This window comes from Quercus robur, chromosome 8 (genome assembly GCF_932294415.1).
Source record: "Quercus robur chromosome 8, dhQueRobu3.1, whole genome shotgun sequence".
NCBI classification, from domain to species: Eukaryota; Viridiplantae; Streptophyta; class Magnoliopsida; order Fagales; family Fagaceae; genus Quercus; species Quercus robur.
In genome coordinates this window covers 66,122,582-66,140,763 of record NC_065541.1, presented here as the reverse complement: position 1 = coordinate 66,140,763, position 18,182 = coordinate 66,122,582, and the positions used below count along the sequence as shown (strand labels likewise).

General features: G+C 33.7%; 2 protein-coding genes and 1 long non-coding RNA gene across 3 annotated transcripts; 1 reads left to right on the top strand and 2 right to left on the bottom strand.

Annotated features, from left to right (window-relative positions):
• Nucleotides 1-2,550: 2,550 nt before the first annotated feature.
• On the bottom strand, nucleotides 2,551-6,965 carry LOC126697782 (protein trichome birefringence-like 33). Its single transcript, XM_050394881.1, has 6 exons — nucleotides 6,683-6,965; nucleotides 6,356-6,572; nucleotides 4,779-4,950; nucleotides 4,480-4,679; nucleotides 4,238-4,396; nucleotides 2,551-3,082 (listed from the first exon to the last, which is right to left on the bottom strand). Exons 1-6 carry the CDS (start codon nucleotides 6,864-6,866, stop codon nucleotides 2,743-2,745), a joined length of 1,272 nt encoding a protein of 423 aa, XP_050250838.1. The 5' UTR covers nucleotides 6,867-6,965; the 3' UTR covers nucleotides 2,551-2,742.
• A 2,631-nt stretch (nucleotides 6,966-9,596) lies between these two features.
• Nucleotides 9,597-11,213, top strand: LOC126697781 (uncharacterized). Its single transcript, XR_007646253.1, has 2 exons — nucleotides 9,597-10,443; nucleotides 11,096-11,213. It is a non-coding gene; the product is annotated as an uncharacterized LOC126697781 (long non-coding RNA).
• Nucleotides 11,214-11,499: 286 nt separating this feature from the next.
• Nucleotides 11,500-17,875, bottom strand: LOC126697780 (uncharacterized). Its single transcript, XM_050394880.1, has 11 exons — nucleotides 17,521-17,875; nucleotides 16,603-16,645; nucleotides 16,154-16,207; nucleotides 15,921-15,984; nucleotides 15,186-15,242; nucleotides 14,881-14,987; nucleotides 14,740-14,778; nucleotides 13,706-13,794; nucleotides 13,489-13,567; nucleotides 12,117-12,164; nucleotides 11,500-11,932 (listed from the first exon to the last, which is right to left on the bottom strand). The coding sequence occupies exons 1-11, from the start codon at nucleotides 17,718-17,720 to the stop codon at nucleotides 11,852-11,854; spliced, it is 861 nt and encodes a 286-aa protein (XP_050250837.1). The 5' UTR covers nucleotides 17,721-17,875; the 3' UTR covers nucleotides 11,500-11,851.
• Between the last annotated feature and the right edge of the window lie 307 nt (nucleotides 17,876-18,182).

The window sequence follows — 18,182 nt, the reverse complement described above, 5'->3', positions numbered from 1 at the left end:
CGGTTCGTCGAGGGGGATTTCTAGCTGGCTCAGATAGCCAAAAGATGTGGACCACGTTCAAGTATGAGATTACCAATGTTTTGCCATTATTGTGGTTTATTGGGCCACGATATCAAGCACTGTGCTAATTATTTTGCGCTGATGAAATTTGGAAAGGAAGTGCAACTCCAGTATGGAGAGTGGTTGAAGGCTAGTGGGGGAAGACATCAGGTGGAATGAACTAAGAGTAGTCAGGGCGACGTGTTGCCAGAGAAAGGACACTTACAGTTAGATGTCTCAAGTGCGGCGAGGGCAGAAGGGGTTAATCATACAAACCTTAGTGGAACGGTGGTTAGTGAGAAAGGAAATAGCGAGAAATTAGGTAACGCACCAAAATATGGGGTTTGTGTTCTGGATTTCACAGTAAGGGCTGAAACGGATATGGAATGGTTAACTCCAAACGATATGAGAGACAGCTCTAAGGAGATAATGCCGATACCTAAGGAAGTGCACGTGGTTTCAAATTTAAAAGCTGAGGGTAACATATCTCTGCATGGGTCCACACACGTGGAGGAGATGGGATTTAAAGGGCCAAAGCCTTCTAAATCACGGCCCACTTGGACAAGACTAGCCCAAATGATTTATGGAGTAGAGGATTCAAGCCCAACTGAGGCAACCACGATGTTAGGGAAGAGAGGTTTGTATTAGGAATGGATGGATGAGGGTTTAGAGTCAGAAGTTCACTTGAGGAAGCAAAAGATGATTCAGGTTGTTCCAAATAAAATAGCGAGGGTGCTAAAGCACCCTTGTCGATCACAATGAGACTACTAAGTTGGAACTGCCAAGGGCGTAGGAACCCTTGGACAGTTCAAAGCCTTCGCAAATTAGTGAAGGATCAAGCTCCCACAGTGTGTTTTTTAATAAAAACACGACTGGACAAGGAAGGGTTTGATAAGCATTGTAGAGAGTTAACTATTCCTAATAAGTTGATAATGAAGAAGCTGAACTCAGGGGGAGGTCTAGCTTTGTTGTGGAAAACGGAGTTACAATTGGATTTGACAAACTATACTTCATTAACTTATCGATGTAGTGGTGGTGGTTAGTGGTTGCAAAAGGGAGGAAGAGCTTGTGGGTGTTGGTGGTTGAGAATCAGTTTGGGTTTGTTGTTGGTGTGGATAGCTATGGTCGGCTGGTTTCTTTGAAATTTCTTGGTTTGGTGTTGGTGTGGATAGTTGTGGTTAACTGGTTTCTTTAAAGTTTCTAGGTTTTTTGTTGGTGTGGAATGTGGTTGGATAGCTATTTGTAGGTTCTTTCTGGGTTATTAGTGTTTGATTTGCTGGGTTTCGGTGTTTTGATGATTGCTAGATTTTGTGTTTCCAAGTTGGATCTGATATTGTGTTTCGATGGATCTGTGGGTTTCCAACTTGGAGATTGGTGTTGATTTTGTAAAAAAAGAGGATGCAAATTTGTTGATTTTGATTGGTGTATGTTGGGTTCAAATTTTTTTGGGTTTGATTTTTGGGTTCAATTTTTGGGTTTGATTTCCGGTATGCATATCTATTGATTTGGTTTATTATTGTTTGATCTGAGTTATGAATTATGATGTGTGTGGTTGCAAAGAAAGTACAAGAAAAAGAAAATAAAATAAGGATTAATTTGCTAAGAACATGAACAATCATGTTCTGGGGAAGAACACAAAAGACCATGAATGTCCGAAAAATTAATGAAAAGAAAGGAATATTTTATTTTATTTTAAATTTTAATATCATGAGTTTAGAATTTTTAAAAATTTTTTTTTCTTATGTGGCTTTTTTTAATATTTAAAATGCTAATGTTACATTATTTAAATGGTAAATAAAAATTATTATTATTTTAATGCCACGTAAGCATTTTAAGTGCCAACTGTGCACTCTGTCTGCCACATAAGCTATTTTCTGTTAGTGAGATGACGGTAAGAACCAAAATGAAATATATTGTTCATTTTGGGAACTAAAGGCGATAAAATAAAAAAGTGAGGATCAAAATGGAAATAGGGTCAAAATATAAGGACCAAAAATGCAATTACACCTATATATTAAACATGAAAGTAGGAAAGTTCTAAAACTATAGCTACTATTTGCATTTCATTTCTCAATTTTTTATTTATTTTTTATATATTGATTTTTGCTTTTTGATGAAAGTTTTTTATATATTGATGATTGGGGTGAAATGATTTGAACCTAAATGTTTCTACTGAAAACACCCAAAAAAATACCAATTTTTTTTTTTTTTTAACAAAGGTATTCAAACTTCTTTGAGTATCTGACTATTTCCTTGAGTATATGCAGTTCTCTTGTCCCACACACACTGAGTTATTATAGAAAAGAATCTCATTACCTAGATCATGGGGCATATATACACACAATACCTAGTATATGCAATTCTCCTTATATATTGTTTTTAGTTTATACACACAATACCATTACTCTAGAATGTCTTGTTTTTTATTTGTGAGACAACCCTAGGAAATAGTGTATTTAAGCCTGAAACTAAAAACAAGCAAATTTCAGATTTGATTTTCCATTTACAAAAAAATCAAATCAATTTTCTTCATTTTCAATTTTCCTTTAATTTGCAACAGTGTTATTTTACACAAATGCTCTCTCTCTCACCTTGGCCCAACTGTCACACAACTTCAAATGTAGTAGGTTTAAATGGCCACTTCCATATTCACACCCATCTGATATATGAGAAAATTTAACAATTTTGGGTTTTGACCACACTTTAAGGATAGAATAGCTTGGCAAATAGAAGCTCATTCCAAGTATCTTGAAGGCCAGGTAAACACCAATGTACACAGTCCGCATAGCTAAAAGGGTTTGCTATTTGCTCAGGAGTCAATGGATTCCATTGCTTCTTGTAAATTTGAGTGTGGGCGTCTTTCCTATAACTTGAGAGTTGGGTAATGTTGAGAAATGTAATGGGAAACTTTGATTTACTGAATACTTCTCCAATCACCTTCATTATGCTTCTCCGACAATCTGAACCCCAGTAATTTGGATCTTCAATAAGAGTAGTCTGATTGTAACAGTTGAGACCTGGTTCACCTCCCCAATCAATGCTCCTGCCAAATTTTATGTTCAATTACAGTAGTGTCCCTTTATATGCTTTTATGTGTGATATAAGGAATTAATGTTAAAATCCCATTGAAAAAAAAAAAGGTGGATACCAAAAATTTTACTATATTGAATTGGGTGAAACTTGTGTCCAGTGCCATTTTGCATTGGACACAAGCCTTTATCCTATAGAATTTACAAACTAACATATCAATGATTGAATACAACACACCAAAAAAAAAAAATTTATTTATTTAGTTTTTTATGTGTAATCAATCACATTCATTGTCACGTTATATTATAAGATTTTTATAATAAAATTCATAGTTATTTTAGTATTTTTCATTCTTTTATATAGAACTTTTGATAAATCTCTTTGCTGATCACTGGCTAAATAAGAGCTGGAGAACATAGCATCAATATGGTAATATATTTGCAATACAATTTCGTGAATGGTTTATTAATTTGTTTACAGCTATGCCTGGTGAAATATTACTAGCTCATTTACTTGTCATTTTGGGTTAAGGTGGGAGATTATCTATATCCTGGCCCTCTTGGCTAAAGCTTAGAAGTCTCCCTTTTGTTGTTTTTACATGAATCTTTTTTCTTTTTTTTTTAGCTAAGACATGAACTTATGTTTTAACTAACAGATGCATACCACATTCATATGGCAAATTCGTAGTATATACAATAGGTGTAAAATTCATTCTTTATCCTTGGTAGCTGGTGGCAGCCACCTAAAATCACAATTCTCCACTTGTCTTGAAAGTTTAAGCTAAATATAGTGAACTAAGTGAAGTCATGACTTGAACTCAAAAGTCAGAGCCACCCACATTGATGGTATGATAAAATGGTTACTTGTCCCAAAACTTAAACCGGTAAGAGATGGTGAATTTATAGTCCGTTTGGATGGAGGGGAGGGAGGAAGAGTAGAGTAGATTTAGCACAAAATTAACTTATTTTTAGTCAACTTTACTCAACTCCCTCTCCTTCCCCCCTCCATCCAAAAAAACCATTAATCTTGACCATTATTTTAAAACTCAACCCCCTCCCATTCTATCCCTGAATGAACATGGTACGTGTGCACTCATGCATATGAGAGAGAGTTGAGTTAATGAATAAGAGAGTTAAGATTAGAGGTTGCAAACCTAAAGAATGCTTACTTTGCATGAGAAGGTGACATGCTAGTAAAGAAGACTCTTGTTTTCTTGGGGTCCATATTCTTCCGCGCCCATCTTAACATACTTTTCATTGCCATGCGATATGCATCCTCAGTTGATATCTCGACAATATCTTTCACTTCATCATCGAAGGATCCTAGCCTGAAAAAATTCAAGCCATTAGATCAAGAAGAGATGATACTAATAGAGAGGTGAATAAGTGATTTTGTAGAGCAAGAACATACAAGATCTTCATCTTCAAGCCGGTCATCCACCAAAGATAGGTATTGAATACTAATATATCAACGCCTTTCCAGTATCGTCCGTGCTTATTGATCGAACCTTTTCTAACAACCCTATCAGATATCCTATGAACGACAGCATTATCTGCGTTTGATTCGAGAAGAAATGGTGCCCAATAGAACTCAATCGTGGCATTGTATTTCTAAAAATAGGGAAACAAAAAAAAAATGTTACAAAAATAAACATAAAGCAAAATGTGAACACTTAGATTTGTAAATGTGATACATAATTTGAATGTCACCTTGGCTGTGAAAACAGTTAGTGAATCGAAAGTTTCCATGGACTTTTCATCCTCAGGTATAAGTTTATGGAGAAGACACACCATTGAAACATATTGGCCTCGGTTCAAGGAATCCCCGACAAACATCATTCGCTTTCCTCGGAGAGTCTCAAGCATCAATGTGGCATTGAAACTGTACATAATTAATTTGAGAGAACAATATTAATATGTGCGCTACATTCATTGGAAAAAGTAAAAACTAATTAAAATGTGAGTGTTGGTGCAGAAAATTCTTTGTATTTTATTAGGTTTTAATTAACCCACCAAAGTAAAAGGTCTGGCAATGATTAGAGGCTAAATTTAAGTATAGCGTAAAGTTATGGCGAGTTTACCCATATACTTGATAGACACAACAGAATTAAATACGTAGTTTACTCATTTTTAAAACTCATTTTCAAGTTGTTATAATATATATAAAATAAATTAATTAATTATTAAAAAAACTTTATATTTGAGAACTGGGCACGTTGCAGGTGGGTCCCACTCCAACTTTGTTCATATCGCCACCTACTACAAGAGAGGGACGTGCTTCTGTGAAAGTTATTGCAGCTGGTTGACTTGTCACTTTGTATATTTGGCTGGCTCATTGGCTGAGATCCAAAGCTCAAAGGACCATGAAAGCCAGCCGGCCAGCCAACCAGTTCGAAACATCAGTCGAGAACAAAAGCCGCCAATTTGAGTCATGAAATTTAGATTATTTATGTTTCCACGGTTCTTCTCAATAATTTTTTTAAAAAAAATCCTATTCGTTATTACATTCTTAATTAATTTGTTATTTTTAGAGTCTTTCTAGAAAGTTGGAATTTAAATTCTAAATCACCACTGTACCTAATTTGATCAACAAACATTTTCAAAAAAAATATATATATATATTTTGTAATAATAAGCATTCATAAATGTTAAGTAATGCGTTTGAAGTTAGTGAGAGAGTATAATTAAAGTGTGCATGTTTAGTAATTAGTTTGTTTCTCAAAAAAAAATTATTAATTAAAAAAGTACAACCCTCCCACCAATGTTTTCTTAATTTTCAGTAAATCTACCTATACATTAGTTTTTATTTTTTTAAGGCAAGGTAAACTTATTTTTAACATGTCACCGGTTCAAACATGCTTGATACCTAGCACAAGATTTATTTGTATGAGGATCCGTTCTACAAATGAATTGATTTGGGTGACTTTCTAAATTTCGGACTTTTCATTTGCTAAAACGTGGAAGCAAAAAGAAAAAGAAAGCAACATATGTTTAAGAAATAATATGCAATGCACATGATTTTAGACACTTATCACTTTATTTTTACTGCTACATATTATATTATGCAGCAATTACTACATACTAGTATGCAGTAAAACTTTCCCGGATTAATAATTCTCTTCCAATTCAATCAAAAAAAAAAAACCGTTGCAGAGAATGATTACTGTTAATGGTACTTTTAACTACTACAAAAAAAAAATAAAATGTTCTAATAATTGATAATCTAATTCTTATTAGCTTAAAGAACTTTTTTTTTTTTTTTGGGATTAACTGGGTGTAATACTTACTCGGGAAGAGAACAATCATTTGGCTGCCATTTCCAATATTGATATTCCTTATCAGGTCGCCCATGTTCTTGGCACGTCAATTGTGGTTGAATGTACGGACATTCCGATTCTTGATAATGAGGTCGAGTCAACTCGTCCCTAACCCAGCTCCCACTGAACACGTCACAACTTTCCTGGGTCTTCCCTATCGCAAAGGGCAGCTTCTCCCACTTTTTCTCTAACCCCAAACAAAACCCAACTCAATTTTTCGATAACAATTATCATGTGCCACATATATATATTATATATATAAGTTTTAAGTTGGGTGGTTGGGCTGAGTCAACTCACCTGTTCTGGAAACTGGTTGGCCCTGGTCAGCGTAGATTTGGAGTTGTTGGCTGAAGATGCACATGAAGTCCTCGCCATAGAGAATTGCGACGAAAAGTATGAAAGCTAGTAAGGTGAAAAGGAAGGGAGAGAGACGAGCTTTTCTGATGAGAACAGAGGAGGAGGAAGATATTGGTGGCTTCATTTGTGTTGTTGTATTGTATGTGCGTGAAATATTTCATACAGAACCATCAATGGTTTTGTTGTTATGAGTTTCTTGATGAGGTTGGAGATATCAATGATATATGGTGCTTTGCAAGCCTAATATAAACTTTGATTGTAACGTTTTAATTATATTTTAAACAGGAAAGTAGGAAAGTTCTAAAACTGTAGCTATTATTTGCATTTCATTTCTCATAGTTTTTATTTTTTATATATGATAATAGGAATGAGAGAATTTGAACATAAATATCTCTGTTAGAAATATAAAAAAATATACCAATTATGTAACATTTTTTTGGGTCCGGCTTATATCCAGCGAAAGTTTTCATTGAACACGTTGAATTGCGGACACATATCTACTTTTGGACACGTGTTCAAATTCTGCCGTGTCCAGTGAAAATTTTCACCGGACACAAGCCTTTCCCCATTTTTTTATATCAATGTTTGGAATAAGAGAATTTGAATCTAAATGTCTCTATTAGAAATACCAAAAACATACCAATTATGCTACAAAACTCTTACCTCACATTTATCATAATTGAAGATGATTCTCCGAATATTATAACACCTAATATGTATAATATATGGAACAATTATTATTTCCTACAATTTTTTTATAAATGTACAGCTAATAATAATTGTAGTATCACTTATTTGAAACATTGTCAAGCCGAAGTCAATAATGATTGGTAACATTCTCTCTGTCGATCCTTGGATGTCGGACCTCTTGTCTGGGATCCACACACGTTCAACCGGTAAAATGTTGGATGGAAATTGTAATGTCATGTTTCATAATTAAAAACTAAAAATAAAAAGAATGTGGACAAGAAAAATTAAGATTGTTTTTTTAATGGATATAATAAGATTTGGTATTTACAACGTTTTATAATGATTTTTTTTTTTTTTTTTTCCATTTGACCAAGAGACTAACATGTTTTTTGTGTGTAGACGAGATCTGATTCCCTTATTTACGGAGTTGTACTAATTAAAATTCACTTAGGTTCTATTTGTTTCAATATTAACATTTTTTAAAAAGTAAATCCTTTTACAAAAAATTAAAAAAAATAAAAATAAAAAACTATCTCATGTCTTTATTTAGTTTCGTCTGAGATAAAATTGTATTCTAGAAACTTTTAGCAAAAAACAGCTCCATCTCACACAAAGCTAAATTAGGGAAATGTAGAAAATTATTTTCACATAAACTTTTCCATTAAAATAAATAGAGCATTAGATATTTTAAATTGTCTAGAATTCCACATTTTTTATAGGATTTGAACCTATAACTTATTTTCTTCTTTTATAATCCAAGTGATTTATATATTTATAAACAAGATTGGTTTTCTAAAATCCAAATCATTGTGTAAATTTTATTTTACATTTCTAATTACATTATGTTTCAAAGAGTGACAATGAATGATATTAATCATTTTATTAATGGAAAAAAATTATGAATGGACAACATCTTACCAAAGTTGATGGGATCACATCCCTTTTTTATATATAATTGTGATGTTTTGTCATAGTTTAGATTATTTATAAGGTTAAAATATTTTTTATATGATAGATAATTGAGTAAAATTCATAAATTTTTCTATTTTTTGTGCAATACTATTCATCTTATAAATATAAGTAAAAAGATATATCACTTATTTAACAAAATTTGAATAATTTAAGCCTTGCATATTTGAAAGATATATCACTAATTTAAACGAAATTTGACCATTATTTACCTTAAGCCTTGCATATTTATTTAAATAATTTAAACCTATAAATAATATGATTATTACATGTAAACAATCAAGTTTCATTTCACTTTAAGTTTTAAGTTTTAACTTAAAGTAGGTTTTAAATTATAACCCATGCTTACGAACACAAAAAATTCAACAGTAGTGATGATGAGGTTATACTTAAGGAAGTAACACAGTCACCTCATCTTTAACCTCTGGTATTATAAATTGGTTATTTGACATCAAAATTAAGAAAGTTAAAATGAACACTTAGTCCTAAATTAAATCATAATTAGAAATTAATTTGGATTCTAATATGTATAATGCCACACAATTGAGCATCTTAAAATATACAAGTTTTTGCCATTTTGCTTGCTCTTGCATTCAACACCTTTCAATTGTCGGTTAACCATTATTCTCATACGTACAGTGATTGTATTTTCCTTGTGAGCTTTATTATAAAATTACATTCAAGAACAAAGTCTCTTAAATCTCATTAAATGATTCAAACAAAAATAACTATCTCACAGAATTTTATCCAAGGTAAAGTCTTTTTTTTTGGTCCCATTATGTCCCAAATGTTGTCCATAGGTAGGGAAGTCAATTCAATTGTCATGTTACTGCTTTTGGGAAAAATTAGAAAAAGGAAATACAGCCTTTATTAGGAGGGGCGTGATGAAGAAGAGTAGTGGGTGCATTATGATCTTTGAAGGTCATAATGTCGCTTGGCTTTGAAGGTAAGAGTGTCTTAGAAAAAGAATGAATCATACTCTTTCCTTTCCTTTTTTTTCTTTTCTTTTTTTACCTTTCCTTTTATATCATGTCTAAATACAAAAGCGATTGATATACTAATGAAAAGAATCGTACTCGTTACTTTTAAATATATATATATATATATATATATAATCATAACAATTATAATGGTTACAACAGAAGGCCAAGAAATATGATAAAATATGGGAGGGTTTAGGTAGAGAGTGATTGGGTATTTGTTAACATTTCAGCTTCAAAGTTGGCTGGCATTCAACTGCTCCTCTAGCCCCAAATTCTTTACCAAAAAAAAAAGGATTAAGATTGCAGCTGTATGTCAGCGATAGTCAGAGCTGTAATAGCGATTGATCAACTACGTTGATGTTTGTTCCTTACCTTATTCTCTGAAAGGAAAAAAAAAATATAGAGGTGATTGAATTCGTTTCACTTGTCTAATCAAGGTTCAGTGGTCCATTGTCTTCATGTTTTTGCTTAAAAATGATGCATAGCAACAACTTAAAGCTGTTCTTAAAATTTCGCACGAGTATGACTCCATTAATAAAGAAGAGAGGGACAGCACAAGACCCCATTTTAGATGGAGTAGAATTGTTTGCTTTTGAAGAAATGGGAGTGGGTGTGGCAATAAGAACTATAATTATGTGTGTTACAGTAGTATGACACAAGCAATGACATAGATTTTAGGTTATATCTTGCTCTGGATGTTTCTTTTTTTTTTAGAAGGCATGAGTATAGATTCAGCAATACTAAAATGATGCCTGTAAACAAAATATGTGAATGATGAAGATTTGATTGTTTATGCTGCATAAGCTTTGATTGTTTATGCTTTGCAACATGATAAATGTCATTCACCATTAGATTAAATCTTAAGGAAGCTGCTCGAGCTTTATATATACTTATGGTAACCTGACCTGGCAATCTACAACTAAACTTTCTTCCTCACAAGCCGAACCTTCACAAAATTTTCTTTGATAGGACTTGCTATTGCCATGGATGCTGATGTCTTTCAAAAGAGTAAAGCAAGCCACATGCTGATTCCAAGTAATAAGAAAAAATTTCAATCAGGTATTTTCCATGTAGTTTCACTTTCTTTTTTTTCTTTTTCTTTTTTGTTAAGTTTCACACACATCTGGTGGGGTCTTGAACTCACAACCTCACCTTTCACCTGACACTTGCAAGAGAAGGAGGTGTCAATTGGGCTTGAATTTATTGGCCAATATTTCTTACATAGTTTATGGGATAGAGATCCGTTACGATAGCAAAAAGCTATCGCATCGTGCAATTAATCTTGATGTGTGAGAGAGAAGTGAAAAAATAAAGTGTAAAAGTAAAATGGTAAAAAGTTGAGAGTTCAAAAAAAAATTATTTAAGGGCTGAGATTAAAAATGACTTTTGCAACTTTTAATCTCAACCATTGATGTCCTATTGCATGGTGTAATAGCTATTACACCGGATCTCAATCCATAGTTTTTGTACCACTATTGTTATTTGTTTTACCACGGATACATCAATTATTTGCTCATCCAATAGGCAAACACCGATTAAGACTCAACAAAGTAAATTAATGTAACTACAGAGCAGGAACATAGAATAGTACACTACACACATGGAAGCTTTTACCGATTTTAGATCTTTTATTGATTAATAATCAGAGCGAAATATTTCCTTACCCTGGTATGCTTAGATAGGAGGTAACGAGTTCATCTAATCCATGCAGATCACCCTCAAGCATCCATCCAAAGGGCGCATACACATAACTATATCAACAGTATCTGAACACCTATATGTTCTATTCAGTATCTAACATCAAAAATATTTTATGCGAGTTTTTTTTTTTTCCTATCAACTGCAGTTATAAGATTACATATAACTGTGTGAATAAAATATTAACAAAAAACACCATTCAAAATGTCAAACAAAAACAAAGTAGGGGAAATTACACTTTACTTTACTCACCTATGGTGTAATTGTTTTTCCAGTTCACGAGTTTGATGTATATAAACTGTAATAAAATTGGCACAGTGTTTCCTGTGCTGCTTTTCAAGTTACATGAATTACAAATTCAAAAATTTTAACAATTTGGGGCAGAAAAAAATACTAAAGGAGGTGACCTTAAGCAGGTAAAGTACAAAAATTCGTAAAAATTCCATTGATATCACAGAAGGGAAATGTGACATTGACTCGTAAGAACAATGATAGCAGCATTTGTGGTCAGCTTTAGGGATTACAATTAATTGAATATCATTGATGAGAAATATTTGGGTGTAAAAGATACCAAAAAGCACCTGTAATATGGTGGTATATCTCAAGTAATAGTGGTAATTCTGCTACAGATCTAAAAAGAAAAAATCCACTCTGTTGAAGCGGTTGGGTGAACTGAACCATTGCAATTGTATGTTGAGTGTTCATGCCAGAGCAGAGATGATACAAGATAAATTCTCCCGTAGAATCCTAAATGGAAAATGTTATACGATCAAAAGTTGACAGGAGAATAGGAGCTCCTGTGACCTTGAGAAGGTCCTCTAAATTTCTGCACCAAAGAAGCAAGCAAACTCTACAAAAAGGAAACAATAGAATTGTAAGTTAATAAGTACTAACTACCAAGCATATATAGCTTTAGGGGGGAAATTCACATTTTTCGATATAGGAAAAAAAATGACATTAATGCAAACTTGTTCATATATGTGACATAATAAAGTATAAAAACAGATACTGAACCAAGCAAGTGAAAAGAATACCTGTGTTCTTTGAGGTAAACTGGTCCAGAAGTCCAGGTTTGGGAAAATCTGAGCAAGATGAGGAATAAACAACTGGAGTCAAAACACCAAGACCAGTGTAGGTGCCTTGGGTGCTCACCAAGACTAGATATGATATGAAAACTATAATTGTTTCTGTAACATTTACTAAGACAATGGATGATCATAATTTTTAAAGCAGCTTACTGCACAAGCATAACTCAATACCATTATACTAAACAACGAAGAAAAATATACTACTAAACTCCCCATCCTCCTTTCATAACAAGTGCGAAGTTTCCATGACATACATTCTTGGATTAGTATGTTTTAATAAATAACAATAACCTCGCCAATGAGCTCTAGCTCAATGGCACTCCCTCCCTTTACAAGTGTTAGGTGAAGGGTGAGATCATGGGTTCAAGACCCACTAGGTGTATATGTGACTTACCAATCAAACATAAATAAATAACATAGAGCTCTAGCACACCTCTTCCCCTTGTAAGAGCAATATGTAATTGATTCAATTATGGAATTGTGAACAATCATTGTTCCAGTTGGTAAATAGTAATCTATACTATTAAAAATGGTTAGTTTTCGTAGTTTCCAAGACAAAATAAAATAATAATAAAAAGTACTAGATGATTGTAGTTTCCAAGACAAAAAATGCCACACCATGGAATAGCAAGCTTAGGCATGTAATGAAAATGTAATAGGAGTGCCTAGGATAATAGCCTGTGAACATTCTTTAATTGTATGTTCTATGCAACAATGTGCTATAATAAAACTCTTTTCCAGTATAATGCTAATTTGAGAGATTTAGAGTAAGATGTCAATTGTCTATAGTCTAAACTTCCCTACATCCACTAAATAATATGTCAAGCCACTCAAACATGCATGATAACAAGATGATCAATCATATCACAAATTGTCTATATATGCCAGATACAGAAATACTTGCCCTAGCATTGCTCCATTTCCTCTTAGCAAGTACTTAAGGACTTGTGTCTCATATATATATATATATATATATCAAAATCACCTCACCAAAGTCACCTAACCACATTTTTTCATATTGGAATTAACCACATTAATTTTCTCCTTTATCCTTTCTTGTTAGAAGCCCATTCATGATTGATTGTTGAAACATCATCAAAGTCACTAGGTTTTAGCCTTGTGATTACCACTTCACTTAAAACACATTTTTTCACCTTGATGCATATAGCTTGAGCAAAATCCATTTCACCAAAGTCATTGAAGTATAAGAGAAGAAAATACAGAGTAATATATAAAAAAACACTAGCTTAGCATACTATATAAATGGACAAAAGCATGCATTAACAAGAACAACCCCAATTCAAGTGAGAAAACATACATCTATTCCACGAACTCCAAGGATGAAATATCGATAAACTGTACCAACCAGCAGATACGCTCCAAAAAGGCAAAATACACTGAAAACAGAGCAATCAAATGATCAAAACAACTCCTTAAAAGCTTAGGATTCACCCAAAAAATGTCATTTTGTAAAAATTAAACGTGTAAGAAAATACATTAAAAATACTTATTAAAAAAAACATCAAAAACCTCACATGGTTATGAAGGTGCCAAACCAACCCCACCCTTTCCCATGATATTGTGCAATCTTGGCACAACCAGAAGGATGCCTCATTACCGTAGCCTGCCAAAGAAATACAATTATGAACCTAATCAATATGATTCATGAATTTAAACATGATTAATCCACATTTGAATGCCAAGCAAACATTAAACAGTCAAAATATAAATCATTTTGAGATCTATGGTTGTGACTTGTGACAAACTACATGCTAGAATAACCATGTTTTGTTCAAATGCCACCTCCTCTCCCCCTTTCCAACAGCACCACCAGTTATAACACTATTTTCCTTCCATTTTTCCTTCATAATTCCTCCAAGACACAAGAAAACAGATTTATTAGTCATCAAATTATGGATCAAGTGCATCTTCAGTTCTAAGCTTGTTGTATATCATGTCAATCGCATTCTTTTTCTTTCTTTTTATTTTTCCCCCCTTAGTCTGGAATTGATCAATTCAGTATAAAAATTGTCTGGCAATGCATTTGCTGAAGCATTGAAGCCAAAGGCAGTTGCAAAATTAGGAGTTTAATTTAACATGAAGATTCCAGGTGGAACTGCCTCAGTAATCCTAAATTACAACAATTGGCAAAAAAACTTCCAGTGAGAATCCATTTAAACATGTACCATTTGCAATTAGGCTAAAGTCTGTTTATAGAATGAAACACTGAATGCAAGGAGATATTACCACTAAATACTCTTGTGGAACCTAGAATTTTAGTCCACTTTGCTAGTACTTAAAAAAAAGCCTCGAGTCCAGGACTTCAAGCTCCAATCCATTCTTATGGAATGAAGAGGTGCCATTTGACCTAACTCACTGGGGCCATCACAAAGTGCAACATTAATGGATATGCACATATGTGTGAGCATAAACACACCACACACATGCAATGTGTGTTCTAGGAATCAGGTTATGTGATTTTAAAAACCAACTTTGATGAATAAAATAAAGCAATAAGTACGATCAATGGAGGCAATAAAATAATTTTCTGCAAGTCCAAAGCACTCACATAATCACAAGTTCCTGAATTTTCCAGTGAATGTGGCCCCTGCCAAAAAGAGAAAGGGAAAAGTAACATAAACATGATCATAACAACCCCACGGAAATCTAATCTATTGACTTCAGAAAGATTAAAGGAACAAGATCCCACCTGAATGTTTTTTGAATCACAAAAAACGGACACTGAGAGCGAACAGTTGACCTTTGAGCCAGTATTGGACATCTTAACAATCACTCCAGCATGGGGATTCTTTTTATCTGCCATAATTTTTTAATGATATATGCTTCCAAGTTTAACTCACAAACAGATGCATGCTATGAAATGGTTTACACCACAGTATCAAGAAACTAAAGGAAGGAAAGACACATATCATGATGCCATAAACAAGCTACATAATTTAATAAGATGTAATTGTTCTTCTACTTTTAATCTGAATGAGATGACATTAAGTGTACCAATGATTTTAATGTCTATGCCTGAGGCCTGACCAATGGTAGTGCAAACATGGTAACCTGCATTTACAACATGATTCTGTTAGAAGATAACTATCTCTGAATCTAACCTACTAAACTTCATGTTCTACAACAGAGAAGAAAGGTCCTTAGTTGGGCAATAGTTTCGTTGAAAATAAATGGAAAGGAGCTCTGATAGAGGAAATATATTAAGTAATAATTCCTTAACAGTATGGGCTTCACAGCTCAGGTAGAGACATCATGATAGGTAATTACTCCTTATACCACATCTTATCTAGAACTATTACAAATAAACTCTCTCCCAACCACAAACCCAAGCATGACAAGCATTCAGATGATAAAACCAACCCCTACAGAACAGGGTTACCGTAAACACTTCACCAAGTGTTTACATCATGCACACTATTCCATGTATTTAATTTTAATACAAGAAAATTGTCCACAAAGATGGAAAGGAAGAGGAGAGGGTTTTCTAATATAATCCAAAATCCTGGGATGGTGATTGGTGAACTGAGATTCAAAGAGCTAAACTCAAGTATCTGCAACAGATTCTGGAATCCACTTTGATACCCCATACTTAACTCATTGACTCCCATTCACAAACCTACTTCCATAAACAAACAACTTTCTCCACTTAATCAATTAGCATATCCATAGTTAACAATAACATAACATACCATAAAATATGTATTCTAAAGAGCCTCAGAGAACAATTACCTCCTATGTTGTTTTCCATGAGGGCACTACAATACATGCCACAACGTGATGGGCCCCCACAATCCTACAATTATGAAGGAAATGCTGTAAAATTTCTGATGGTAAATATATTACTATTTTTGGTCAACTGTACCAAAGAAATAAAGGTATCATAAGTCAAGAAATTAGAATGAATTATTGCGAACTCTATCACTGCAAAGAAAATAACTTAGTAGGACTTGAGAAGTATTTACCGAGCAGCCCACACATTTAGGAGGGTCATGATTGAAAATCATTCCATCACAGAGCTGCTCCACAAAACATAAAGAGAAACTTAATAGTGAATCAACTTTATGTCATAGATACCAAGACTATAATTGCTTTAAGAAAACAATATGATCACAATGGATCAACAGAAGCACTTGAATTTGCAATCAAAAGTTTCACTGAAGTACAATGCAAATTCCACACATCTAAACCACAGTTTAGTGAGCTTGTTGCTTGTAAGTCATTTCTTGTTAGTCCAATCAACCAAAAAAAATGGGTTTTCTGTTTACATGATTGCGTATAAGATTTAGATATGGGGTACTGTTGAAACCTCAAGAATCAGGAAGGAAAAAAAAAAGTGACACCTCAGGAAATGATATGCTATGGAAAAAGCTTTTGAATACAAAGAAACAAAGTGTAACCTGATGGAGCCAACCTGAAACCAGACCACGGTCTCATTTGTTGCCACTTTGTAAAACCTGTATGGAACAACATTATAGATATATTTAAACTAGTTGTCTCATTGCCAAATCATTTGGAAAGCAAAACTATAGTACAGCCAACATCAAAATCAATTGCACATTAAATTCAAATACAAAAAACAAAGTGTTTTTGTTTTTTATTAACGCAGAGTTCTCTTATGTATTAAAATAAAAATTATAAAACCAATCTTTTTGCAACAAGCAAAACTTAGGTACAATTCTTTAGGTGTTGTGCTTTAGGTTCTCCAATAAAACAGTGTAATTTTCCCCCGAACAACAATTGAATATAACCAAGTGGGTACAATTCCTTAAGTGTTATATTTTAGGTTTCCCAATTAAATTCAATTGTGTAGCTACACTGGCCAATGCAGAATATACCATGTTATCTTCCCCCGATGACAATTAAATTTAACCATTTGATGTCTTGGTCAATGCAACCTCATTATTGAATTTAATTAGAAAATAAAAGATTCAACACCTAAGAATGTGGAGCTAAGTTTTGTGACTTTTGTCCCCTTGCACCAATACTATTCAAAAACCAATAGTTCCACTCCAAACCTTGAGCTTACCATACTAAAAAACAAAAATAAAAACAAAAAGCAAAAACAAAATATACCAACAAAGGTTTTCTAGTATTAATCATTCGAACTTTCCAATAAACTCACTTCTTGTGCAAGTAGGACAATAATGTATAAATGTTTAAAACCCAAATCATATTTCAACTCAAAACAAGAAAACCCAACAATCCCATTGCAATCAAGTAATCAAAAAAATTGTCATTTCACATAAAAACAATGAAAAGCAAGCTATACCCAGATCAAGAAAAAGACAAAAACAATAGAGAGAGAGAGAGAGAGAGAGTTGAGGAGTACCCATCTTCGCTGAGAACCCCGTGAGGGAAATTAGGAATAGGAGTGGCCAAGCTATAGCTGTAAAGCTTGTCGTTCTCGATGACACTGAGTTCGCAGACCGGAGAGACCGAGTTCAAGGACATAACTCGGTGTGGAATCGTTGAGAGAACTATTGCAGCAAAAATGATAAGCCATTTCAGAGAATCGAATCCACTTCTCATTGTTCACGCGAGCTCTAGCTATATCTCATGCTAGTCTCAGTTTTTTTTTTTTTTTAATACTATTTATTGTTTAATTTTTTTGGTGTGGGATTTGAGAGGAACGTTGTGACTTGTGAATAGTATGTAAAGACTCGCTGTGGAATATGCATCTATATCTATATGAAGAATCGAGAGAGAAAAACGGAAAACGTGTCACTGTTTTTTTGGTATTACTTTGAAAAACGTGTCGCTGTTAAAATCGGAGCAAGTTTGTGAATTTTACAAATTTGAAATTACACCTGAAGGCCGAAATTAGGGCTGTCCATGGGTCGGGCGGGTCGGGTTTTTGCCCAACCCGCAACCGACCCGTACAAGATCGGGTGGTCGTTTTTTAACCCGCAACCGACCCACAGCAGTAACGGGTTCGTCGGTTTGGATTGCCGGCGGGTGGTCGTCGGTTTCGGATGAACCCGATTATCACTA